The sequence below is a fragment of the Mobula hypostoma genome, chromosome 5, assembly GCF_963921235.1.
Source record: "Mobula hypostoma chromosome 5, sMobHyp1.1, whole genome shotgun sequence".
NCBI classification, from domain to species: Eukaryota; Metazoa; Chordata; class Chondrichthyes; order Myliobatiformes; family Myliobatidae; genus Mobula; species Mobula hypostoma.
Genome location: NC_086101.1, coordinates 112388167 through 112412862, shown reverse-complemented (window position 1 = coordinate 112412862; position 24696 = coordinate 112388167). Strand labels below are relative to the sequence as shown.

General features: G+C 41.8%; 1 protein-coding gene across 1 annotated transcript in view; it reads left to right on the top strand.

Moving 5' to 3' along the window:
• Positions 1–344: 344 nt before the first annotated feature.
• epoa (erythropoietin a) overlaps positions 345–24696 on the top strand; it is a 101454-nt gene continuing 77102 nt past the window's right edge. The window contains exon 1 of the mRNA XM_063048782.1: positions 345–569. Within this exon, the coding sequence (XP_062904852.1) occupies positions 497–569 (73 nt within the window). The 5' untranslated portion in view covers positions 345–496. The remainder of the gene's footprint in view (positions 570–24696) is intronic.

Below are 24696 nucleotides of genomic sequence, written 5' to 3'. Positions count from 1 at the left end.
TTCATGATAGAAAAAATTCAATAACAGAATCCTTAAACAGGGTGTCTACTTGCCTGATAGCAGGTGCATAGTCCCTGCTCGAGATATCACAATCCAGACGGTTTAAGGATAGGATTATCAGGCCAAGGTCTCAAGCATTCTTGTGCATGGGGACAGTCCAGCCAATGCTATCTATCAATACAAAGCACATATAACTTAATCAGCAGGGCTCATCCATTCTGTTTGGGTGGGGGTACCTGAGGTTTCTCATTCCCTTGTCAGGATTCGCTAATAATCCACTGCTGATCTCTATCTCTCTCTAAAGAGAGGTTCCCCTTTCTGCCTTGTATTAAAAATCTGGCTGAGTGGTGCCATAACAACAACCTCTTACTCAATGTCAGCAAGACCAAGGAGCTGATTATTGACTTAAAGCAGAAGGAAACTAGATGTCCATGAGCCAGTCCTCATCAGAGAATTAGAGTTGGAGAGGATCAGCAACTTTAAATTCCTCAGTGTTATGATTTTGGAAGACCTGTCCTGGGCCCAGCATGTGAATGGAATTACGAAGAAATTACGGCAATCCATCTCAGGTAAAGCCCTCCCCACCACTGAGCCTATCCACATGAAACGCTAGTGAAGGAAAGCAGCATCCGTCAACAGGGACCCCCACCACCTAGACCATGCTCTCCTCTCACTGCTGTATCAGGAAGAAGGTATAGGAGCCACGTTCAGGAACAGTCCCTATCATCAGACTCTTGAACCAAAAGGGATAATTTCACTCAACTTCACTTGCCCCATCTTTGAAATGTTCTTCCCACAATCAATAGACTCACTTTCAACGACTCTTCATCTCATGTTTTTGATGTTTATTTATCTACTTTATTTATTTACTTATTTATTTATTATTATTATTTCTATTTCTTTTCGCACAGTTTGTTGTCTTCTGCACTCTGGTTGAATGCCTTAATTGGTTGGTCTTTCATTGATTCTGTTATGGTTATTATTCGGTAGATTTATTGTGTATGCCTACAAGAAAATGAATCTCAGGGTTGTATATGGCGCCATATATGTACTTTGATAATAAATTTACTTTGAACTTTAATTGAAACCTGTGCAGCTCATTTTTGTCAAACAAAAGCTGGGAGACTTGGAGATTGAAGACCATTGAAATAACTTGGGACATAAAATAATGCACAAGGGAGAAATTATGCTACATATTTGCACAAGGGAGAAATCATGCCACATCTTAACCAATCCGCTGTTAGATCATACCTGGGTAACCATAACTGTTCAGTACACTGCACCTTAAGATGAATATGTTGGCTTTGGAGGTAACACAGTAAAGTTTTACCAGTATGATTACTGAAGGGCACGAGTTAAAAACTATGTCATCTAGGATTACAAACCCTGGAACGTAAAAGGTTAAGGGGTGAATGATTGAGTTTTTCAGGGTCTTTAAGGGAACTGATCAGGTGGCTAGAACTAATTGATCAGTCTAGACAAGAGACTCTTAAAAATTAAAAACAGACCTTTCACATCAGTGGAGCTAAGAAGAATTTTTACACACAGAGGTAATTAGAAACTTTGAAATCTCTTAAATATAGAGTAATTAATTAAAAGTGTTAATTTTATAAAGGAGATTGTCAGACTTGTGTTAAATATGGTAAGAGATAGATGCTAAAGAGGGCACATAGAGGCAGGTCACAAGTCATGCATGAGTAATGAAACAATCTGAAGGAGTGAAACAGCTTCTCCCATTTCTTTGTTATTGTATTGCAATGTTCTTCTACATAATCTCAGAGCTACACCAATATGGTTGAATCTTTACTGCCCTCTGCAGTGGCCTTATAAACAAGTCATACGAATTAAAACATTCATGTAAAGGCAACGTTTTCTGACGAACTTCATATTCAAAATTTAAAAGTAAAGAGAATCTACACTACATTCTAAATGGCTGCATCACTGCCTGGGATGGGGGGAGGGGGTGCTACTGCACAGGCTGGAAATCAGCTGCAGAGAGTTGTAAACTCAGTCAGCTCCATCATGGGCACTAGCCTCCATAGTGTCCAAGACATCTTTAAGGAGCGATGCCTCAAAAAGATGGCATCCATCATTAAGGACCCCTACCACTCAGGAAGTGTCTTATTCTCATTGCTACCATCAAGAAGGAGACACACAAGCCTGAAGACACATGCTCAATGATCAGTATATGTATACCCACACACTTACTGCAATTCACATTTTTTTCTATATTATCAGGTATTGTATTACACTGCTGTTGCATGTATAACAAATTTCATGACATATACCAGTAATATTGAACCTGATGCTGAATCTGATTCAGCTGGGGTTTAGAGTAGTAACAGAAAATCCTTGTGATCTTCATTGATATCAGTAAATGACTTGATAATTGAAACTTCCCAAAGAGAAGAATTTGCAAGTGTACTGCACATTTAATAGAATAAAATGTGCCAAGGTACTTCACAAGAAATTAATCAGACAAAAAGTGGCACTAGGGACACAGGCGACATTAGAAAAGATGATCAAAAGCTTGGTCAAAGAAGGAGGTGTTAAAGAGCATCGAAACGAGGAGAGGGAAGTAATAAGGTTTGGGAATTGGGAGTTGGCGTGAAAGGAATGGTTAAAGCAGTTACATGTGACTTCCCAAGATTGGGGAAAGGCAGAGATTTTAGAGCAGGGGTTCCTAACCTGGGTCCATAGACTGCTCGGTTAATGATAAGGTCCATGGCATGAAAATACGTTGAGAAACCCTGTTCTAGAGAATCACAATTTCAAAGTTCAAAGTAAATTTGTTATCAAAGTACATATATGTCGACCATGAGTTTCATTTTCTTGTGGGCATACTCAATAAATCCATATTAGAATAATAAATATAACAAATCAATGAAAGACCACTTAGGCATTCAACCAGTGTGGAAAAGACAACAAACTCTGCAAGTGCAAAAAGAAAGAAATAATGGTAACAAGTAAATAGGCAATAAATATCAAGAAGGTAAGTTGAACAGTCCTTGAAACTGAGTCCATAGGTAGTGGGAACATTTCAATAATGGGGCAAGTATGAAGTTGAATGAGGTTATCCCCCTTAGTTCAAAAGGCTGATGGTTAGTTAGTTATAGCCTGTTATGCTGCTGGCATTTAGGGCAGAAATGAAGGTTCTCCATCTCTGTCTGTCCTTAGCTATCTTTATTGTGCCCCAGGTGTCCTCATTTCTGCCTCTAGGTATGGCGCCATGTTATCTTTGGTCTCTCGAGTTTCCTCTCGAGTTCAGGGGTCAAATGAACTGCTATTTTGATGATGGAGTTGGCCTCTCTTCTCATCACCTAACCCATCTCCAACATGTCCTCTTGATGATTGTGGCCAAGTTCTCTTGGTGACACAGAAGGAGTAGGGCATGATTGGAGAATTTTCTTGGCTAGAAAATAGGGAGGATCTTCCAGAGGCTCATGGTGTGGAATGACAACAACTTGGCAGGGTCATTCTTTGGCAAATGCCAGCATTCTGACCCATACAAGAGTGTAGACAGAACACAACTCCGGTACAACTTCACCTTTGGACACTGTACTTGGCTGATTCACGTATGTTTCTCGGCCCGATGGCTAAGGGATAGTAACTTCCTGATCATGGTGATGTGAGTTCTGAGGCTCCTGTACCTCCTTACTAATGGCAGCAACAAGAAGAGAGCATGTCCTGGGTGGTGGGGGGTCCCTGAGGATTTGTGACAATGTTCCACAGGACAAGGTCTGGAGATGACACAGAAATGTTATCTAAGCACTATCAGTAGAGTACTAATTTTAAGAAATTCAGCAGGAAAGACTATGTTATTACTGATCTCTTTGAGGGATCTTTCCACTCTAATTTTGGAATAGTTGAAAGCCACCAGGAGCCACTGCTGTTAACATTGAACTGCCTAAGCAGCTTTCATTAGAAATATAAATTACCTATCTAGTAGTTTTAGAGAGAGGATTAGAAAGAGTAGAATATGTGCAGTGTCTCTCAAGATATTCAGAATAGCTTTACACACGAAGAAGTTCTTCAGAAGTGTTGCCACTGCACCAAAGTGAAAAAGAGCTCACAACCCCAAACTCTTCTTGCTCTATTTCTTTTGAAGGAAGATGCTTAGCTACAGAAAGTTGTAAAATTAGTCAGCTCCATCACAGCCTTCATGGTTTCAAAGACATCTTCAAGGCACAGAGCCTCAGAAAGGCGGCATCTATTATTAAGGACTCCCATCACCCAGTACATGCCCCTATTCATTTTACCATCAGGAAAGAGGTACAGAAGACTGAAGGCATATACTTAATGATTCAGGAACAGCTTTCTTCCCCTTTGCCATCGGATTTTGAAATGGACATTGGAACCCATGAACACTACTTCACTTCTGTTTTTAATTTCTGTTTTTTCACTACTATTCTTAATTTAACTATTTACTACACACGCACACACACACACACACACACACACACACACACACACACATACATACTTACTGTAATTTATTTATTTATCTGTATTTTTCATGTATGGCATTGTTCTGCTGCCACTAAATTAACAAATTTGACAACATATACTGGTGATATTAAACCTGATTCTGATGATTCTGATTACTTTGCACATGACATTATTGCCTTTTGAACATTTTTTCTTAGATTATTAAGTGAAATTGATTGATTCACGCTATATGATTTTCTGCATATTAATTCATCTTTCCTGATGCAAAAGCACTAATCTAGTTTTCAATCGATTTAAACTTCTCTTGGTTTTCTGTGTATAAATTCAATGCAGGACAAAAATATAAAGTTTGATGTAAATTTTATTATCAATGTACATATATGTCACCATATACAACCCTGAGATTTATTTTCCTGTGGGCATACTCAGCAAGTCTATAGAATACTAACTATAACAGGATTAATGGAAGATCAACCAGAGTGCAAAAGACAACAAACTGTGTGAAGCAAATATAAATAAATTGCATTAAATAATGAAGACATGAGATAATGAATTAAAGAGTCCTTAAAGTGATATCATTGGTTGTGGGAACAATTCAATGATTGGGCAAATGAGTGTAGTTATCCCCTTCTATTCAAGAGCCTCATGGTTGAGGGGTAGTAACTGTTCTTGAACCTGGTGGTGCGAGTCCTGGTGTTCCTGTTACTTCTACCTGATAGCAGCAGCAAGAAGAAAGCATGACGAATGGTCGGGATCTCTGGTGATGGATGCTGCTATCCTGCGACAGTGTTTAATGTAGATAATGGTAACTGGTAAATTGTGATTTTTTTTTTCATTTCCAACCAAAGCAAGCTATCAAAAAAGAAATCTGCTTTTGTGAATTTATCATAGAATGCACAGTTCTCAAAATATACACACGATGGCCACCTTATTAGGTATGTATGTACACCTGCACACCTGCTTGTTAATACAAGTATCTGGCAGCAACTTAATGCATAATAGCAGGCAGACATGGTCAAGAGGTTCAGTTGTTGTTTAGACCAAACATCAGAATGGGGAAGGAATGCGATATAAGTGACTTTGACTGATGGAATGATTGTTGCTGCCAAACAGAGTATTGAATTGTATTGACTTTATTACTTACATCCTTCATAAATATGAGGAGTAAAAATCTTTATATTACGTCTCCGTCTAAATGTGCAATGAGCAATTTATAGTAATTTGTAATAAATAGTATGTACAACTGGACACTCAATATAACAAAGAAATACAATTGTATCAGCCTAAATTAATCAGTCTGATGGCCTGGTGGAAGAAACTGTCCCAGAACCTGTTGGTCCTGGCTTTAATGCTGCGGTACCGTTTCCCGGATGGTAGCAGCTGGAACAGTTTGTGGTTGGGGTGACTCGGGTCCCCGATGATCCTTCTGGCTCTTTTAACTTTTTTTGATCTTGAGTACCTCAGAAACTACTGAACCCCTGGGGTTTTCATGCACAACAATCTCTATAGAGTTTACAGATAATAGTGCGAAAATTCCAGTGAGCGGCAGTTCTGCGGGCAAAGACACCTTGTTAAAAAGAGAGGTCAGAGGTGAATGGCCAGACTGGTTCAAGCTGACAGGAAGGTGACAGTAATTCAAATAACCACATGTTACAACAGTAGTGTGCAGAAGAGCATCTCTGAAAGCACAACACGTCAAGCCTTGAAGACCACGAACGTTCACTCAGTGGCAACCTTATTAAGTACAGGAGGTACCTAATAAAGTGGCCACTGAGTGTAAATGTCCAGAAACCACAGCCTCTGGGGCATTGGACACTAACTCTCACATCCAGGTTTTATACAAGAGTAGATGGGGTAAGGATAAATCGCACAGAAATTTCAGAAATGCTCATTATCAGAATAATGTTGAAACAGAATCATTTTAGTGACTGTATTTAAGGTAATGCTGCCATTAGCAGCAGCAGAGCATGTGAGTCTACTGATTAGGAGCATACTGAGTGATGAGCATTGCTAAGCAACATAAATAAATACCAAGTAGGACTCCAACTATAATTAACAATGTTGTTGCACCACTGTGTTCCAATTCCATCACCCAATCTGTGAAAACAGAATCTTTGTGCCTCAATGGAGACAATGACGTACAAAGCTGAAGACCATACTCTCTGCCAACTCACTGATTTCAACAGTTCTTTTGGTGATGTTAGATTGGGAATATTGACAATGCTGGTTGGGATGAAAATTAGGTTGCAAATTAAAATGTTAACCTTGCTACATTTTCCTGGGAAAAAATTTGTTGAGAACCTATGTTGCATTTTCCTCAAAATATGCCATTATGAACATGGGAAGCATTCAAAGATTCAAGAAATTGATTCTGACTTTTTAAAAATAACTTACTCGGCTGGATTAGGCTGAATCCAGATTTTTGATCAGAATGACTGCTTTCAGTAGCTAGCCATTGGCTATTACCTTGCCTTCCCTTTTACACAAACAGAATCAGAGTCAGAATGAGGTTTAATATCACAGGCTTATATCATGACATTTGTTAACTTTGCCATTTTTATATATACGTTCAATGTCTATTCAGAAATTGGATAATTGGTTTGCAGAAGAAGCTGGTCCTCAATTGTTGACTGTGTGACTTCAGGTTTCTGTACCTCTTTCTAAATGGTAACGGTAAGAAGATGAAAGTTCCTGAGTGGTGGAGGTCCTTAATGATGGACACCATCTTTTTGAGGCACTGCTCCTTGAAGATGTCTTGGATACTACAGAGGCTAGTGCCCATGATAGTGCTGACTAATTTTACAACTCTCTGCAGCTTATTTCAATCCTGTGCAGTAGCAGCCACCCCATACCAGATGGTGATGCAGCCAATCAGAATGCTCTCCAAGGTACATCTGTAGAAATTTGCGAGTGTTTTAGGTGACACACCAAATCTTCTCAAACTGAAACTCCTAATGAAATATAGCCACTGTCTTGCCTTCTTTTTAGCTGCATCAATGTGTTGGGGCCAGGTTAGGTCCTCAGGGATATTAACACCCAGAAGCTTGAAATTGCTCACTCTCTCCACTTCTGATACCTCTATAAGGATTGGTGTGTGTTCCCTTGTCTTACCCTTCCTGAAATCCACAATCATCTCATTGGTCTTAATGATGTTGTGTGTTGGCTGTTGCTGCAACACCACTCAACTAGCTGGCATACCTGGCTCCTGTACGCCCTCTTGTCACAATCTGAGATTCTGCCAACAATGTTTGTATCATCAGCAAATTTATAGATGGCATTTACCTGTTTCTTTCTGAAATTTGGTCAACATGTTGAGTTAGGAAGCACAGCATCTACTTTGTGCACAGTAAGGTCAGTAAACAGCATGTGAATGAAAGATGTCTGCTTTTTCTGTGATATTTAAAGGAGAAATGCTGACAGGTTTTCCCTCCTTTTGAAGATGTTCTTCTGAGCAGACAGGGTATCATATATTGAGTAACAGTGTTTCTCTCACCATAACAATGAGGTGTTAGTTAAGAGTGTCTGTTCAAAGGTAGTGAATAAATCTACTGCCTGCTGGCTGAGAGATGGGTGGCGAGGTGGAGGTATGTCTCTATCGAAGGAGGTGTAAGGCAATTCTTCCCTCTGCTAGCCTGCAGATCTCTCTTAGGCAAGGTGTGGTACCTGCTTAGCCCCCCGCTACCCCATCACCCAATCAGGGTCACGTGAATTCATGGGAGCAGGTGGTGGATGGTTGTATGAGCAGCTGGTGCATATCACGAGTCCTGGCTATGCAACCACTGACACCAGGCAGACAATCTCTGAAGAGTGTTGATAATGACTGGGGTCACCCATCTTGTAAAGACACTGCCCAGAAGAAGACAATGGCAAACCACTTCTGTAGAAAAATTTGCCAAGAACAATCATAGTCATGGAAGGACCACGATCACCCACATCATACGACACAGCACCTAATGATAATAATGATGATGATAACTGGCTGAGAGGTGGATGGGCTGATCCTACTGACCTTACACATCTGAGAGTTAGGTAGCAAAGCCTCAAAGGCAAGTAGAAGGCCTGCCTCTAGATCACCATGCCAAGATTTGATAGCAGGTTACTTTGACCATTCTCCAGCCCAAACAACCTTATTAAATGTCCAATCCTAAGCCAGATCTGACTGGCATTAGATCAGAAGAAGAAATTTTTCAGAATAATGCTGGAGAATTGTAGGAAAAACAGACATCAGATTCTCTTTAATTCTCCTCAGTGCAACAAACAGCACTATTCAACCAATGGAAATGAATTCATCAGAGCTCTTAAATTCACCCCTCCCCCTTTCCTGGTTTCACCTATCACCTACTACCTTGCACTTCTTCCTCCCCTCCTCCCACCTTCTTATTCTGACGCAAACACGAGGAATTCTGCAGATGCTGGAAATTCAAGCAACACACATCAAAGTTGCTGGTGAACGCAGCAGGCCAGGCAGCATCTCTAGGAAGAGGTACAGTCGACGTTTCAGGCCGAGACCCTTCGTCAGGACTAACTGAAGGAAGAGCTAGTTAGAGATTTGAAAGTGGGAGGGGGAGGGGGAGATCCAAAATGATAGGAGAAGACAGGAGGGGGAGGGATGGATCCAAGAGCTGGACAGGTGATTGGCAAAAGGGATATGAGAGGATCATGGGACAGGAGGCCCAGGGAGAAGGAAAAGGGGGAGGGGGGAAAAAAACCCAGAGGATGGGCAAAGGGTATAGTCAGAGGGACAGAGGGAGAAAAAGGAGAGTGAGAGAAAGAGAAAGAATGTGTGTATATAAATAATTAATAGATGGGGTACGAGGGGGAGGTGGGGCATTAGCGGAAGTTGGAGAAGTCAATGTTCATGCCATCAGGTTGGGCCCAGACGGAATATAAGGTGTTGTTCCTCCAACCTAAGTGTGGTTTCATCTTTACAGTAGAGGAGGCCGTGGATAGTGCTACACATGCCCTTACACTTCCTCCCTTACCACCATTCAGGGCCCCAGACAGTCCTTCTAGGTGAGGCAACATTTCACCTGTGAGTCGGCTGGGGTGATGTACTGTGTCCGGTGCTCTCGATGTGGCCTTCTATATATTGGTGAGACCCGACGCAGACTGTGAGATCGTTTTGCTGAACACCTACGCTCTGTCCGCCAGAGAAAGCAGGATCTCCCAGTGGCCACACATTTTAATTCCACATCCCATTCCCATTCCCATTCTGATATGTCTATTCTACAGGGGCACAATTGAGAGCATCCTGACTGGTTTGGGAACTGTATCTCCATCAATCGCAGGACTCTGTAGAGAGTGGTGCGGACAGCCCCGCATATCTGTACCCCAACCACAATCTATTCCAGCTACTAACATCCAGGAAATGGTACTGCTGCATAAAAGCCAGGACCAACAGGCTCTGGGGCAGCTTCTTCCACCAGGCCATCAGACTGATTAACTCACGCTGATTTGAGTGTATTTCTATGTTACATTGACTGTTCTATTTATTATGAATTATTATAAATTACTATGATTGTACATTGTACATTTAGATGGAGACATAACATGAAGATTTTTACTCCTCGTGTGTGAAGGATGTAAGAAATAAATTCAATTCAATTCAATTCATCTTATACATCTCTATCAGGTCACCTGTTATCTCATATTCTGCACTGTATCTCTAAATAAATAAAAATAATGAAAGGGTCTTTAAGATTCATGCCCCTTGTAGGTGCTGATGTTGTGCTGGATTGGCTGCATATATACATCTCGTTTTTATTTTTCAAACCCTATTTATCATTTTGACCATTTTGCAGTGTATTTTTCAAAGGTGCAGTCTGTCTTTGTTCGACTGCTTTGTGCTGCTGGGTTTCAAAGCTCCCTGTGGAAATGTTTTATTACATGCCTGTAAGATCTGCAATTGTAATCTCACTGTTTTGGCACAGAGGTGTGGCGGTCTAAATGAAACTATTCACTTTGTACATACATATAATAATAATCCACCTGGATGTGCTGCTACAAACATTCACAGAAAGGCATTTTCAGATGGTAAGGTGGAAGGAACATTTGGATTTATATCATACTTTTCACTCCTTCTGAAGAACATCCCAACCATGCCAAGCCACTTTGAAGTGGCATTATTGCTTAAAACATGGCAACCAGTTTGCAAACAGAAAGTCCCTGCACATAACAAGATGATAATTACCAGCTAAAATAGAAAATAGAACAGCACGGGAACAGGTCCTTTGTCCATAATATTGTGCTGAACCAATTAAATTAGTAATCAAATGGCAAACTAAACTAATATCTTCTGTCTACGCAACACACACAAAATGTGGGAGGAACTCAGCAGGCCAGGCAGCATCTATGGAAAAGAGTACAGTTGACATTTTGGGCTGGGACCCTGAAGACTCTTTTCCATAGATGCTGCCTGGCCTGCTGAATTCCTGCAGAATTTTGTGTGTGTTGCTTGGATTTCCAGCACCTGCAGATTTTCTCGTTTGTCTCTTCTGTCTACACAATGCCTATAAACTCCATGTAAATTTTCTCTGTACTCTTTCAACCTTATTTACATCTTTCCTGTAGGTGGGAGATCAAAACTGCACACAATACTCCAAATTAGGCTTCACCAACATCTTAGACATCTTCGACATAACAACACATCTCCTGTACTCAATACTTTCTTTTATGTAGGTCAATGTGTCAAAAGATTTCTTTATGACCCTACCTACCTATAATGCCACTTTCAACGACCTGTATTCCCAGATCCCTTTCTTCTACTGCACTCTTCAGTGCCCTACCATCCACTGTGTAAGTCCAACCATAGTTGGTCCCAGTGCAGTGCAATACCTCGCATTTATCTGCACTAAGTTCCATCTGCCATTTTTCAGCTCATTTTTCTAGGTCCACAACATGGAACCAGTCCATTCAAACCACTTGTCCACATGGACCAATAGGCACTATTCTATATTAATTCCATCACCCAGCACTTGGTCCATTGTCCTCCATTCCTGTGCTCATCTAAACACTTCTTAAGTGCTATCAGCGACTCTGCTTCACTACTCCCTCTGGCAAAGGATTTCACGCACTCGCCACTCTCTGGGTGAAGTAGGTCCCCTTCAGATCATCTCTAACTCTCTTCTCCTTACCCCAAACCTATGCCCTCCAGTTTTATCTACTACTGATAAGGGGAAAACAGATAGGGTTTATCTGTACCCTTCATAAGGTCATATACCTCAACTATATCCACTTTTAACCCTCTCTGATTTAAGAAGAACAGACCTGGCTTCTCCAGTAATGTTCCATCCCTGACAAGTGGTGTATCTCCTCTGCACTTTCTCCTGTGTTATCATATCCTTACTAAACCTTGGTTACAATATCTGCATGTGGTACTCCAGCTAAGGTCTGACCAAGCTTTCATAAGGTTGGAGTATAATCTCCCTACATCTATATTCAATCTGGCAACTAATGAAAGCCTAACCACGTTATGTATCTGCATTGCCACCTTCCGGGATTTGTTGACCTATATTCCAAAATCCCTCTGTTCCTCAATGATTCTACCAAACATGATGTATTTATTCATTAGTACTGCCAAAAATGCATCGGCTCACATTGGTTTGGGTTAAACTCCATTTTCCATTTCTCATCAATGCACTGCTATCTCCCTGTAGCGTAAAACTACCTCCCACGCTAACAACTCTGCCAGCCTTCATTTTATTGGCAAACTTACCAATTTTGCCTCCCGTGCCCACATCCACATCCACATCCAAATAGCACATACTGCAGGGGTCCCAGCACCATTCCTTGCGGGACATAAATAGTTACAAATATCCAATACAAGAACAACCTCCCCTACCATCAGTTGCTGCCTTCTAATGCCAACCAGTCTTGCATCCAGTTTGCCGACTTGCTCTGGATCCCATAGCCCCTAACCTTTTGAACCAGTATCTGTGTGGAGCCTTATCAAAGGCTTTACTAAAGTCCATGTAAGTCATATCTACTGCCCTGCCCTCATTGATATATGTTGCACCCGCTTCAAAGATTTCAGTCAAATTGATCAGACAGGATTTTCCTTTGACAAAGGCATGTTGGCTGTCTTTGATTAGATTCTGTCTCTCCAATTGATCTTTATCCTGCCCCTGAGACTTTTCCCTACCGCTGATGTTAGGCTCACAGGTCTGTTCCAGATTTTTCCCTGCTGCCTTTCTTGAAAAGGGGGTCCATGTTTGCTGTCATTTAGTCTTCTTGTACCTTATTTATGTCCAGCAAAAATTTAGAAAACAGCCAGAGCCCCAGCAATAATCTCTTCCGTTCTCTCCCATTAGCAGGCTTGGATAAATCCCATCCAGTCCTGAGGATTTTCCACTTCAAAGCCTCCATGGCATTGAGTACCTCCTCTTTAGATATGGGGACCTACGCTAGACTTTCATCTACCCCTTCACTGAGTTATCGATTTATAAAGGCTGTTCCATTTGTGAATACAAATGAAAAGTATTAATTTAGGACGGCGACTATATCCAAATTGCCCCTGTTGTTTCTAATTGGCCCCACTTTTTCTCTGGTTATTCTTTTTTCCTTAATATACTTATAGTATGCCTTTAGATTTGTCTTAATAGGAAGCAACAAACACAAAATGCTGGAAGAATTCAGCAGGTCAGGCAGCATCCATGGAAATGAACAAACAGTCGACATGTCGGGCCAAGACCCTTCTTCAGGACCGAAAAGGAAGGGAGAAGATGCCAGAATAAAAAGGTGGGAGGAGGGGAAGGAGGATAGCTAGAAGGTGATAGGTGAAACCTGGTGGGTAGGAAAGGTAAAGGGCTGGGGAGGAAGGAATCTGATAGGAGAAGAAGGTGGACTATAGGAGAAAGGGAAGGAGGAGGAGCACCAGGGGGTTGGGGGGAGGGTGATAGGCAGGTGAGTAGAGCTAAAAGGCCACAGTGGGAAATAGAAGAAGAGAATTTTTTTTTCCATAAGGAGAAATTGATATTCATGCCATCAGGTTGGAGGCTACCCAGGCGGAATATAAGGTGTTGCTCCCCCACCCTGAGGGTGGCCATTTCATGACACAACAGGAGGCTATGGACCAACATGTCAGAACAGGAAAGGGAATCAGAGTAAAATCTTGGGCCACCGGTAAGTTCCGCTTTTAGTCTATGGAGCACAGGTGCTCAATGAAGCTTCCATTTTCCTCTTTATCCAACCCTCAATATCCCTTGATGTCCAAGGTTAGGGTGAGGGTTACCCCTGGCTTATACTCTTAGAGGAAAATGTTGGCCTGGAATTCCTGTTATTTCTCCATTGAATATTTCCCACTATGCAAATATAGACTTACTTGCAAGTAGATTCTTCCAATCTTCCTTTGCCAGTTCCTCACTAATGTTAATGAAAGCTTCTCCCTGACATGAAACCAACATTACACTGGACAACAAAGCTTTTGCTCCTCAATACTTTTGGGTGTATCTTATGGATCTTGGACTGCTGATCATGAAAGTCATCATGAAATTTCCCTATCACGCAGCATTTTTTGAAATCACCTACATTTGTTTATTCAATTCATAATTCAAATCTGAATAACTGATGCCAAGATTAAGAAAGGCATTTTTGTTGGTCCACAAATCAAACAGGTCATCAATGACAGACAATTCTAGAGGGACTGGAGAGGATCGCATGGAAGGCATCTGAAGATTTTGTTGAAATTTTCTTGGCAACAGCAGAGCACCAAACTGTCTGTTATTGGTTAACAACATGCTTCAAGTATACAAAACCTTGAAGTGCAACATGTCACTGAAGATTCATTTTCTGGACATTGCAGTCATGGAGAAACAGTATAAGGGCAATTGGGATCTATTAATCTGGCTAATTATTGTAGGACACTTAAGTGAGAAGCCTCAGAAAGTGAGTACAAATGAAAATCGTCAACAAAACATTTTCAGCTTAGTTTAACTATTGTAAAGCATCAACACCATTATGCAATTAAATGCATTATGTTCAATCAAAGTTAATTTCTTGTTTCTGCGAATTCCTACATGATACTGAAGTCTGAAATTATATTTGTGTTCACTTCAAGCAGTCTATCATAAACAAAAAAAATTCTGATGAAGAATTTAAAAAAAAAATTTGTTGTCCACTGTTGTTGATTTATCTATGTCCTTTTCCATAACCACTTTAAAATGTACAGTTATTACTCTTTCCAAAATGATACCCCAGTGACAATCAATACACTTGATCAGCTATGTTCCCAAGATTAGATTCAGTCATGCTTCCTCTCTCCTAAGGCATGATGTTTTCAAACAACTCTCCTAGACCCACTTCAAAATATTGCTCCTTCTGAACCTTTAAAATCTAAGGCAATCCTATTTACTATCTAAGGCAATCCTATTTACTATCTTGTTTTTTATCTGCTACTTGGAATCTTTCAACCATGAATAGACTTTTGGGTTTTCTCAGGGACATTCAGAGTTTGGTTTCATTTTGGGGATTAGCTTTGTCTTTCTGGCTTATGTTAATATTGTCACACCTTTGTGTCACTGGGAGCTACTATTTTAATTTGGTTCACACTTTCATTTGTGTATTGTCTTGTTTTTCTTAACAGTGTTTATACCTATCAGTGGAGTAGCGAGATAAATTTAAGGTTTGGTTTAGCCTTTGAGTAGATTTCCATTTAAAAAGATCAGCTAAATTAGCAATGCTTTAACATCAATGTTAAATTTTATCATTGGAGGACCTGAATTATAAGGAAAGATTGAACAGTTTATTCTTTAGAATGTAGAAGACTGAGTGGAGATTTGATGGAGGTATACAAAATTATGAGGGGTATAGATAGGGTAAATGTAAGGGTTTTTTTCTACTGAGGTTGGGTGGGACAACAGCCAAGGTCATGGGTTAAGGGTGAAAGCTGCAAAGTTTAAGGGGAACTGGAAGGGAAACGTCTTCACTCAGAAGGTTGTGAGAGTGTGGAACGAGCTGCCAGCACAATTTCATGCGAGCTCGATTTCAACATTGAAGAGAAGGTTGGATAGGTACATGGATAGTATGGAGAGCTATGGTCCCTGATGCAGATCAATGGGAGTAGGCCGTTTAAGTGGTTTTGCCATGGACTCAATGGGCCGAATGGCTTTTTTCTGTGCTGTAGTTCTTTATGACCCTATGATTGATTTGTATTTTGTGCTGGTTTAGGTTTTGGTTAACTGCTTTTCTTCAAACAATCTCTAAAATGTAAAAAAAAGTTTTAAGAGATATCCAAGATAATTTTCGTTAACACAGTGCCAAATGCAGTTAATACAGAGAATGAGACTCATGACCCATGAAGCTGAACTTGAAGAATTAAGAGTGCCCTATGCCCTTGGAGTTCAATCCTCACATCAGTCATGACCTTCGGCAAAAAGAAGAGAACTGGGGAGAGTGGGGGTTGGTAAGGGGATGGTGGGTAGTGGGTAGTGGGAAAACTCACAAAAGAAGATGGTGGATATTTTCAAAATTGCAGCAGTGAGGAGGTTAAATATCTGAATAGACATCCTGGGAAGTATAAACTGGCTGCAGTCCATAGGTATCACACATGTACTAAATCTCAGACTCTGCTCTCATTACAAACAAAAGTCTAATGGGATTAACCTTTAACCCCGGGTGTGCCAGCCTATCTAGAGTTGACAATCACAGGCGCCGTGTTTTGTTGACTGACGCCTGGGACGTATACGACAGTGGAATGCTGAGCATTTGTATAATTCTTGACCGACGTTGCCTGCCACAGACATCCACTCACTCACATAAAAAAATAGTGACTTTCTTCCCTGTCCTATTGCACAACATTGTTTTTCCAGAATTTTTCCATTTGATGAAAAGATTAATGCATTTTACATGTGATGCAAGTGAGCTCGATTTCAACACTTAAGTTTGGATAGATACTTGGATGGTAGGGGTATGGAGGGCGATGGTCCCGGTGCAAGTTGATGGGAGTACGCACTTTAAATGGTTCAGCATAGAGTAGATGGGCTGAAGGGCCTTTTTCTATGCAATACTTTTCTATGTTTTCCTAAAATTATGGTAATTATTGGGATAATGCAGCTTATTCTTTATACAATGCCCTTGAATGGAAGTAAGTAGTGGATTATGCCCTCCCCACCAATAAGCACATCTACATGAAATACTGTCGCAGGAAAGCAGCGTCCATTTATCAGGGACACCTATCACCTAGGTTATGCTCTGTTCTCGCTGCTGCCATCAAGAAGCGGTTGGCTCACAAATAGAGAAAGTTTGTAGGCAGTGTGAGAGGGAGGATAGGCAGGTGATAGACAAGGGATGAGCTCAGACTGATGGTTTGAGACATGTCTATTTTAATGCAAGGAGTATCATGAACAAAGCAGATGAGCTTAGAGCGTGGATCAGTACTTGGAGCTATGATGTTGTGGCCATTACAGAGACTTGGATGGCGCAGGGGCAGGAATGGCTACTTAGATTGCCAGGCTTTAGATGTTTAAGGAGGGAGGCAAAAGAGGTGGGGGGCATGGCACTGCTGATCCAAGATATTGTCATGGCTGCAGAAAAGGAGGAAGTCATGGAGGGATTGTATACTGAGTCTCTGTGGGTAAGAGTTAGAAACAGGAAGGGGTCAATAATTCTACTGGGTGTTTTTAATAGTCTACCCAATAGTTACAGGGACATCAAGGAGCAGATAGGGAGACAGATTCTGAAACGGTGCAATAATAACAAGATTGTCGTGATGGGAGATTTTAATTTCCCCAATATTGATTGGCACCTCCCTGGAGCAAGGAATTTAGATGGAGTGGAGTTTGTTAGGTGTGTTCAGGAAGGTTTCCTGACACAATATGTCAATAAGCCTACAAGAGGAGAGGCTGTACTTGATCTGTTATTGGAAATGAACCTGGTCAGGTGTCAGGTCTCTCAGTGGGAGAGTATTTTGGAGATAGTGATCACAATTCTATCTCCTTTACCATAGCATAGAGGGATAGGAACAAACAAGTTAGGAAAGCATTTATTGGAGTAAGGGGAAATATGAAGCTATCAGCCAGGAACTTGGAAGCATAACAGATGTTCTCAGGGAAATGTACGGCAGAATATATTTGCGTGGCGTTCTGCATAGGTATGTTCCAATGAGACAGGGAAAGGGTGGTAGGGCACAAGAACCATGATGTACAAAGGCTGTTAAAAATCTAGTGAAGAAGAAAGGAAAAGTTTACGAAAGGTTCAAAAAACTAGGTAATGATAGAGATCTAGAAGATTATAAGGCTAGCAGGTAGGAGTTTTAGAATGAAATTAAGAGAGCCAGAAGGGGCCATGAGAAGACCTTGGCGAGCAGGATTGAGGAAAATCCCAAAGCATTCTACAAGTATGTAAAGAGCAAGAGGATAAGACATGAGAGAATAGGACTAATCAAGTGTGACAGTGGAGAAGTGTGTATGGAACCAGAGGAGGTAGCAGAGGTACTTAATAAATATTTTGCTTCAGTATTCACTACGGAAAAGTACCTTGGTGATTGTAGGGATGACTTACAGTGGATTGAAAAGCTTGAGCATATAGACATTAAGAAAGAGGATGTGTTGGAGCTTTTGGAAAGCATCAAGTTGGATAAGTCATCGGAACCGAACGAGATATACCCCAGACTACCCTGGGTGGTGAGGGAGGAGATTGCTGAGCCTTTGACAACGATCTTTGCATCATCAATGGGGATGGGAGAGGTTCCAGAGGATTGGAGGGTTGCAGATGTTGTTTCCTTATTCAGGAAAGGGAGTAGAGATAGCCCAGGAAATTATAGACCAGTGAGTCTTACTTCAGTGGTTGGTAAGTTGATGGAGAAGATCCTGAGAGGCAGGATTTATGAATATTTGGAGAGGCATAATATGATTAGGAATAGTCAGCATGGCTTCATCAAAGGCAAATCGTGCCTTATGAGCCTGATTAAATTTTTTGAGGATGTGACTAAATACATTGATGAAGTTAGAGCAGTAGATGTGGTGTATATAGATTTCAGCAAGGCATTTGATAAGGTACCCCATGCAAGGCTTATTGAGAAAGTAAGGAGGCATGGGATGCAAGGGGACATTGTTTTGTGGATCCAGAACTGGTTTGTCCACAGAAGGCAAAGAGTGGTTGTAGATGGGTCATATCCTGCATGCAGGTCGGTGACCAGTGATGCACCTCAGGGATCTGTTCATGAACCCTTCTCTCCGTGATTTTTATAAGTGACCTGGATGAGGAAGTGGAAGGATGGGTGAGTAAATTTACCTCTGGCACAAAGATTGGGGGTGTTGTGGATAGTGTGGAGGGCTGACAGAGCTTACAGCGGGACATTGATAGGATGCAAAATTGGGCTGAGAAGTGGCAGATGGAATTCAACCCAGATAAGTGTGAGGTGGTTCATTTTGGTAGGTCAAATATGAATGGCAAAATATAGTATTAATGGTAAGACTCTTGGCAGTGTGGAGGATCAGAGGGATCTTGGGGTCCAAGTCCATAGGACACTCAAAGCTGCTGCCAGGTTGACTGTGTGGTTAAGAAGGCATACGGCGTATTGGCCTTCACCAACTGTGGGATTGAGTTCAAGAGCTGATTGTCACAGTGGCGGGGGCATTGGGAGCAAGGGTGGACCCAAATGCAAGACACATCTTGTGAGGTTACTTAGATTTAGTTTATTGTTTGATACCAGGAGAGCAAGGCAGGAGCAGGAGTAGCGAAGTGGACAAGGACTCAGGACTACGACTAGGCTGGGACTAGGGGTCTGGGCTTGGACTCGGAACTGGATCCCAGAACTAGAGGAGACACGAAGAGGCTAGGGTATGGACTCTGAGCCAGAGACTGGGCAAGGACCCAGTACCTGGGTTTTTCCTCTGGCTTGGACCCCAGAACCAGGCAAGGACATGACATGGGCTAGGGAGAGGAGGAACATGGGAACACAGAGCCTCGGTCTCGGGAGAGCAGGTACATGTAACCATGGACACATACATAGAACACAAAGCCAGGACCCCACCTAGGGAACAGGACATAGGGCCGGGACTCACACATAGAACAGCGAGCCAGGACCCCTCCTTGGGTACAGGACATGGGGCCTGGACTCACACACAGAACAGAGAGCCAGGACCCCTCCTTGGGTACAGGACATAGGGCCGGGACTCATGACCCCTGCGGGGTAACGGCAAGATGGCCTGACTTACCCCATGGAGGCGAGGACAAGACAAGACCCCCCTGCGGAGCAACGGCAAGACAGCCTGACTTACCCCATGGAGGCGAGGACAAGATAAGACAAGACATGACCCCCCGCGGAGCAACGACAAGACGGCCTGACTTACCCCACGGAGGCGAGGACAAGACAAGACAAACACCAAAGAACAATACAGTTCCTATCTAGCTCCAGCGATAGAACTAGACCGAGATGCAGGCGAGGGCTAGAGGTGAGAGGGGCAGAGAAGGGATTCAGACCGGGGGGGGGGGGGGTAGGACAGGAATCACAGACCGCCAGGGCCAGGACTTGACTAGGTACTCGGATGCTGCCAGGGCCAGGACTTGACTTGGACGTGGTACTTGGATGTCGCTGGAGACAGGACTTGGACGTGGTAGTTGGATGCAGCCAGGGCCAGGACTTGGACGTGGTACTTGGAACCTCCAGGTAGTGGCGAGCTCTAGACTCGGCCCACGAACAATAGACAGCGGCTCCTGATCCTCTCCGACGGGTTAACTGACGGACGCACCTTGATGAGGAAACTTTGCAGGCTCGCTTCGGCGAGGTAACTGGACAGGGTTGCTCCGGTGAGAAAGGGCGAATTACCGGCACTCGCTTCGGCAGAGACTAGGCTTGCTCTGGCCAGATGACATCGGCACACCGTACCTTTGATGACTTTGCAGACGCTCCCCTGCCTAATGGCTGAAAGCCGGAGACTATAAACTACCGGTTCAGCCGAGCGTTAATTGCCTCTAATCACCAAAGCCGAGGGACATGGGAAAACAGGGAATCAACGGTCCGGATCGTAACATAAACAAGGTAAATTTAAAGGGACCCCGATCCGGACCATGACACAGAGAGGCAATGTTACAGCTACATAGGACCCTCGTCAGACCCCACTTAGAGTACTGTGCTCAGTTCTGGTCACCTCACTATAGAAAGGATGTGAAAACTATAGAAAGGGTGCAGAGAAGATTTACAAGGATGTTGCCTGGTTTGGGGAGCATGCTTTATGAGAATAGGTTGAGTGAACATGGCCTTTTCTCCTTGGAGCGATGGAGGATGAAAGGTGACCTGATAGAGGTGTATAAGATGATGAGAGGCATGGATCATGTGGATAGTTGGAGGCTTTTTCCCAGGGCTGAAATGGCTAACATGAGAGGGCACAGTTTTAAGGTGCTTGAAAGCAGGTACAGAGAAGATTTCAGGGATAAGTTTTTTACACAGAGAGTGGTGAGTGTGTGGGATTGGTTACCAGCGACGGTGGTGGAGGCGGACACGATAGGGTCTTTTAAGAGACTCCAGGATAGGTAGATGGAGCTTAGAAAAATAGAGGGCTATGGATAACTCCAGGTAATTTCTAAAGTAAGTACATGTTCAGCGCAGCATTGTGAGCTGAAGAGCGTGTACTGTGCTGTAGGTTTTCTATGTTTCTCAGGTGGAACAGGAACTTCAGGACACACAGCACCAGGTTCAGGAACAGTTATTACCCCTCAACCATTAGGCTCTTGAACCAAAGGGAATAACTTCACTCAGCTTCTCTTGCCTCATCATTGAAATGTTCCCACAGTAAATGGACTTACTTTCAAGGACACTTCATCTCATGTTGCTGATATTTATCGCTTGTTTATTTATTATTATGTTTCTTCTTTTTGTATTTGCACAGTATTTTGTCTTCTGCACTCTGGTTGAAAAATCTTAGTTGGGTGCTCTTTATTTGATTCTGTTATGGTTATTATTCCATAGATTTAGTGAGTATGCCCACACGAAAATGAATCTCAGGTTTGCATATATTGTACATGGAAATAGCAGATGGAACTTAATGTAAAAGTTAATGTGAACTTAATGTGAGGAGTTGTACCTTTGGAATGACAATCCAGTTTAGGACAGCAGTTGGGGCGTTATGTTGAAGCCGTAAAAGATGTTGGTGAGTCCTAATTTGGAGTATTGTGTGCAATTCTGGTTACCTTTCTACAGGATAGATATCAATAAGGTCAATAGGTTGTTGGTCACGTGAGTGTAATTGGGTGGTGCAGGCTCATGGGCCAGCTACAATATTCAAAAGTTCAAAGTTCAAAGTAAATTTATTATCAAATTAAATATATGTCACCATATACAACCTTGAGATTCACTTTCTTGCGGGAATTCACAGTAAATACAAGAAACACAATAGACCGCACACAGCAGGGTGGACAAACAACCAATGTGTTGTATCTCCAAATTAATAATAATATTGAAAAAGTACAAAGAGAATTTACATGGTTGTTGCTGGGAGGAGGACTAAGTTACAGGGAAATGTTGCATAGATTAGGACTTCATTCTCTGGTGTGTAGGAGAATGAAGGAAGATTTGATCAATGTATACAAAATTATGAGGGGCATAGAGAGATTAAATGCAAGCAAACTTTTTCCACTGAAGTTGGGTGAGACTAGAACTGGAAGTCATAGGTTAAGGATGAAATATTTATGGGGAACTAGTTCCCGAGACTGTCATATGACAACAGTTGTAAATATTGATCTAGTAAACATTCTCTGAACTACTTCCAACACAATAACATCTTTCCTTCAATAAAAAGATCAAAACATTGATATAAAAGCATTCTGCTGCCTGCAAAATATCGCCTCTCCTCAGTGTAATTTTTTATCAATACTGTACATACTGTTTAATAATATTTATTCCTTATTTATTTATTATCATTATTTCTTTCTTTTTGTATTTGCACAATTTGTTGTCTTTTACACACTGGTAGAACACCCAATTTGGTGCAGTTTTTCATTGACTCCATTATAGATTTATTAGTAATAAATTTACTTTGAACTTTGAACAGTCTGGTTGATCTTTCATTGATCCTGCTATAGTTACTATCCTATAGATTTGCTGAGTATGCCCACAAGTAAATAAATCTCAGGGTCGTATATGGTGACATAAATGTACTTTGATAATAAAATTTACTTTTGAACTTTGATTCGGATAAAAGTACGGACTATCTGAATCAAGGTAAAAAGATTTAGAGCAAACCACAGAAAATGCTGGAGGAATTCAACTGGTCAGGCAAAATCTATGGAAAAGAGTAAACAGTTGACATTTATTCTGAATTGAAAAGGAAGGCAGAAAACATCAGAATAAAAGGGTGGGAGTAGGGGAAGGGGGATAATTAGAAGGTTATAGGTGAAGCCAGGTGGGTGGGAAAGGTCAAGGGCTGGAGAAGAAGGAATCTGATAGGAAAAGAGAATGGACCTTAGGAGCAAGGGAAATGAGGAAGGGACCCAGGGGAAAGTGATTGGCATATGAGGAGATGTAATAGGCCAGAATGGGGAATAGAAGAGGAGGGGAAGGGGAGGGATTTTATTTAAATTGAAAGGAGAAATCAATATTCATGGCATCAGGTTGGAGGCTTTCCAGATGGAATATAAGGTGCTGCTCCTCCTCCCTGATGGTAGCCTCATTTTGGCACAAGAGGAGGCCATGAACCAACATGGAGATTTAGAGAACAGCTAGAATTTAAGAAAAGCCAGGACTGAATGATCTGTCAGAGGAACCTACTATATATAACAACAAACCAATCAGATCATTCAAAACTAAAAAAAAATCCAGTGTTTTAATTAGTTTAAAACTATTATAAACCTGTGATTAATTGTACCCAATGGATGTTAATTTTCAGTTAAAAATCAGTGGAAAAGCACATGGTCTGTTTCCCAAGAAGAGATAATGAAAATAACAGGGCATAGATTTAATAGATTTAAGATCAGAGGTAAGATATATTGGAGTTCAAAAACAAGAGAAAATCTGCAGATGCTGGAAATCTGAACAACACAGACAAAATGCTGGAGAACTTATGGTCTTATGCCTTATAGCATAGTTTTATGGTGATTGGAGGAAAGTATAGGGGTATATCAGGGGTAGTTTTTACACCAAGTGTACTGGTACTTTGAACTTTGAACCTTGGGTGCATGGAACGCCACCCTGTCAGGGGTGCTGGTCGAGACAGGTACGTTAGGAAGATTTAAGAGACTCTTAGATAGGCACATGATTGAAAGAAAAATGGACGGCTATGTGGGAGAAAAGGTTTAGATTGATCTTGGAATATGTTAAAAGTTTAGCATCTTGGTCTGATTGGCCTGTACTGTGCTGTACTGTTCTGTGTTCTATGTGCAAAGGCTAGAAAGTGGAATTATTGTAGTAGGTATTTAATAGTCACCATGGGTGATAGGTTGAGGACCCTGTTTCTTTATTGTGTGACTCTATAAGAACAACAGGATTTCCAACTGGTTTAGTTTGGCTATTTGTTCCTTCATCCTTGTGTGGATCTGTTTGAGGTTCACTTCTTTTCATAAATGCCATGGAGTCTAAAGTAAGTACATGTAAGGTAAGTTCCCACCACAGACATAAGGCTCACTTGTCTATAATTACCCAGACTATCCCTACTACCTATTTTTTGAACAAGGGGACAACATTCGCCTCCCTCCAATCCACTGGTACCATTCCCGTGGACAACGAGAACATAAAGATCCTAGCCAGCAATTTCTTCCCTCGTCTCGTGGAGCAGCCTAGGGAATATTCCATCGGGCCCCGGGGACTTATCCGTCCTAATGTATTTTAAACAACTCCATCACCTCCTCTCCCTTAATATCAACATGCTCCAGAACATCAACCTCACTCATATTGTCCTCACTGTCATCAAGTTCCCTCTCATTGGTGAATACCGAAGAAAAGTATTCATTGAGGACCTCGCTCACTTCCACAGCCTCCAGGCACATCTTCCCACCTTTATCTCTGATCGGTCCTACCTTCACTCCTGTCATCCTTTTGTTCTTCACATAATTGAAGAAGCCTTGGGGTTTTCCTTTACCCTACTTGCCAAGGCCTTCTCATGCCCCCTTCTTGCTCTTCTCAGCCCCTTCTTAAGCTCCTTTCTTGCTACCCTATATTCCTCAATAGACCCATCTGATCCTTGCTTCCTAAACCTCATGTATGCTGCCTTCTTCCACCTAACTAGATTTTCCACCTCACTTGTCACCCATGGTCCCTTCACCCTACCATTCTTTATCTTCCTCACCGGGACAAATTTATCCCTAACATCCTGCAAGAGA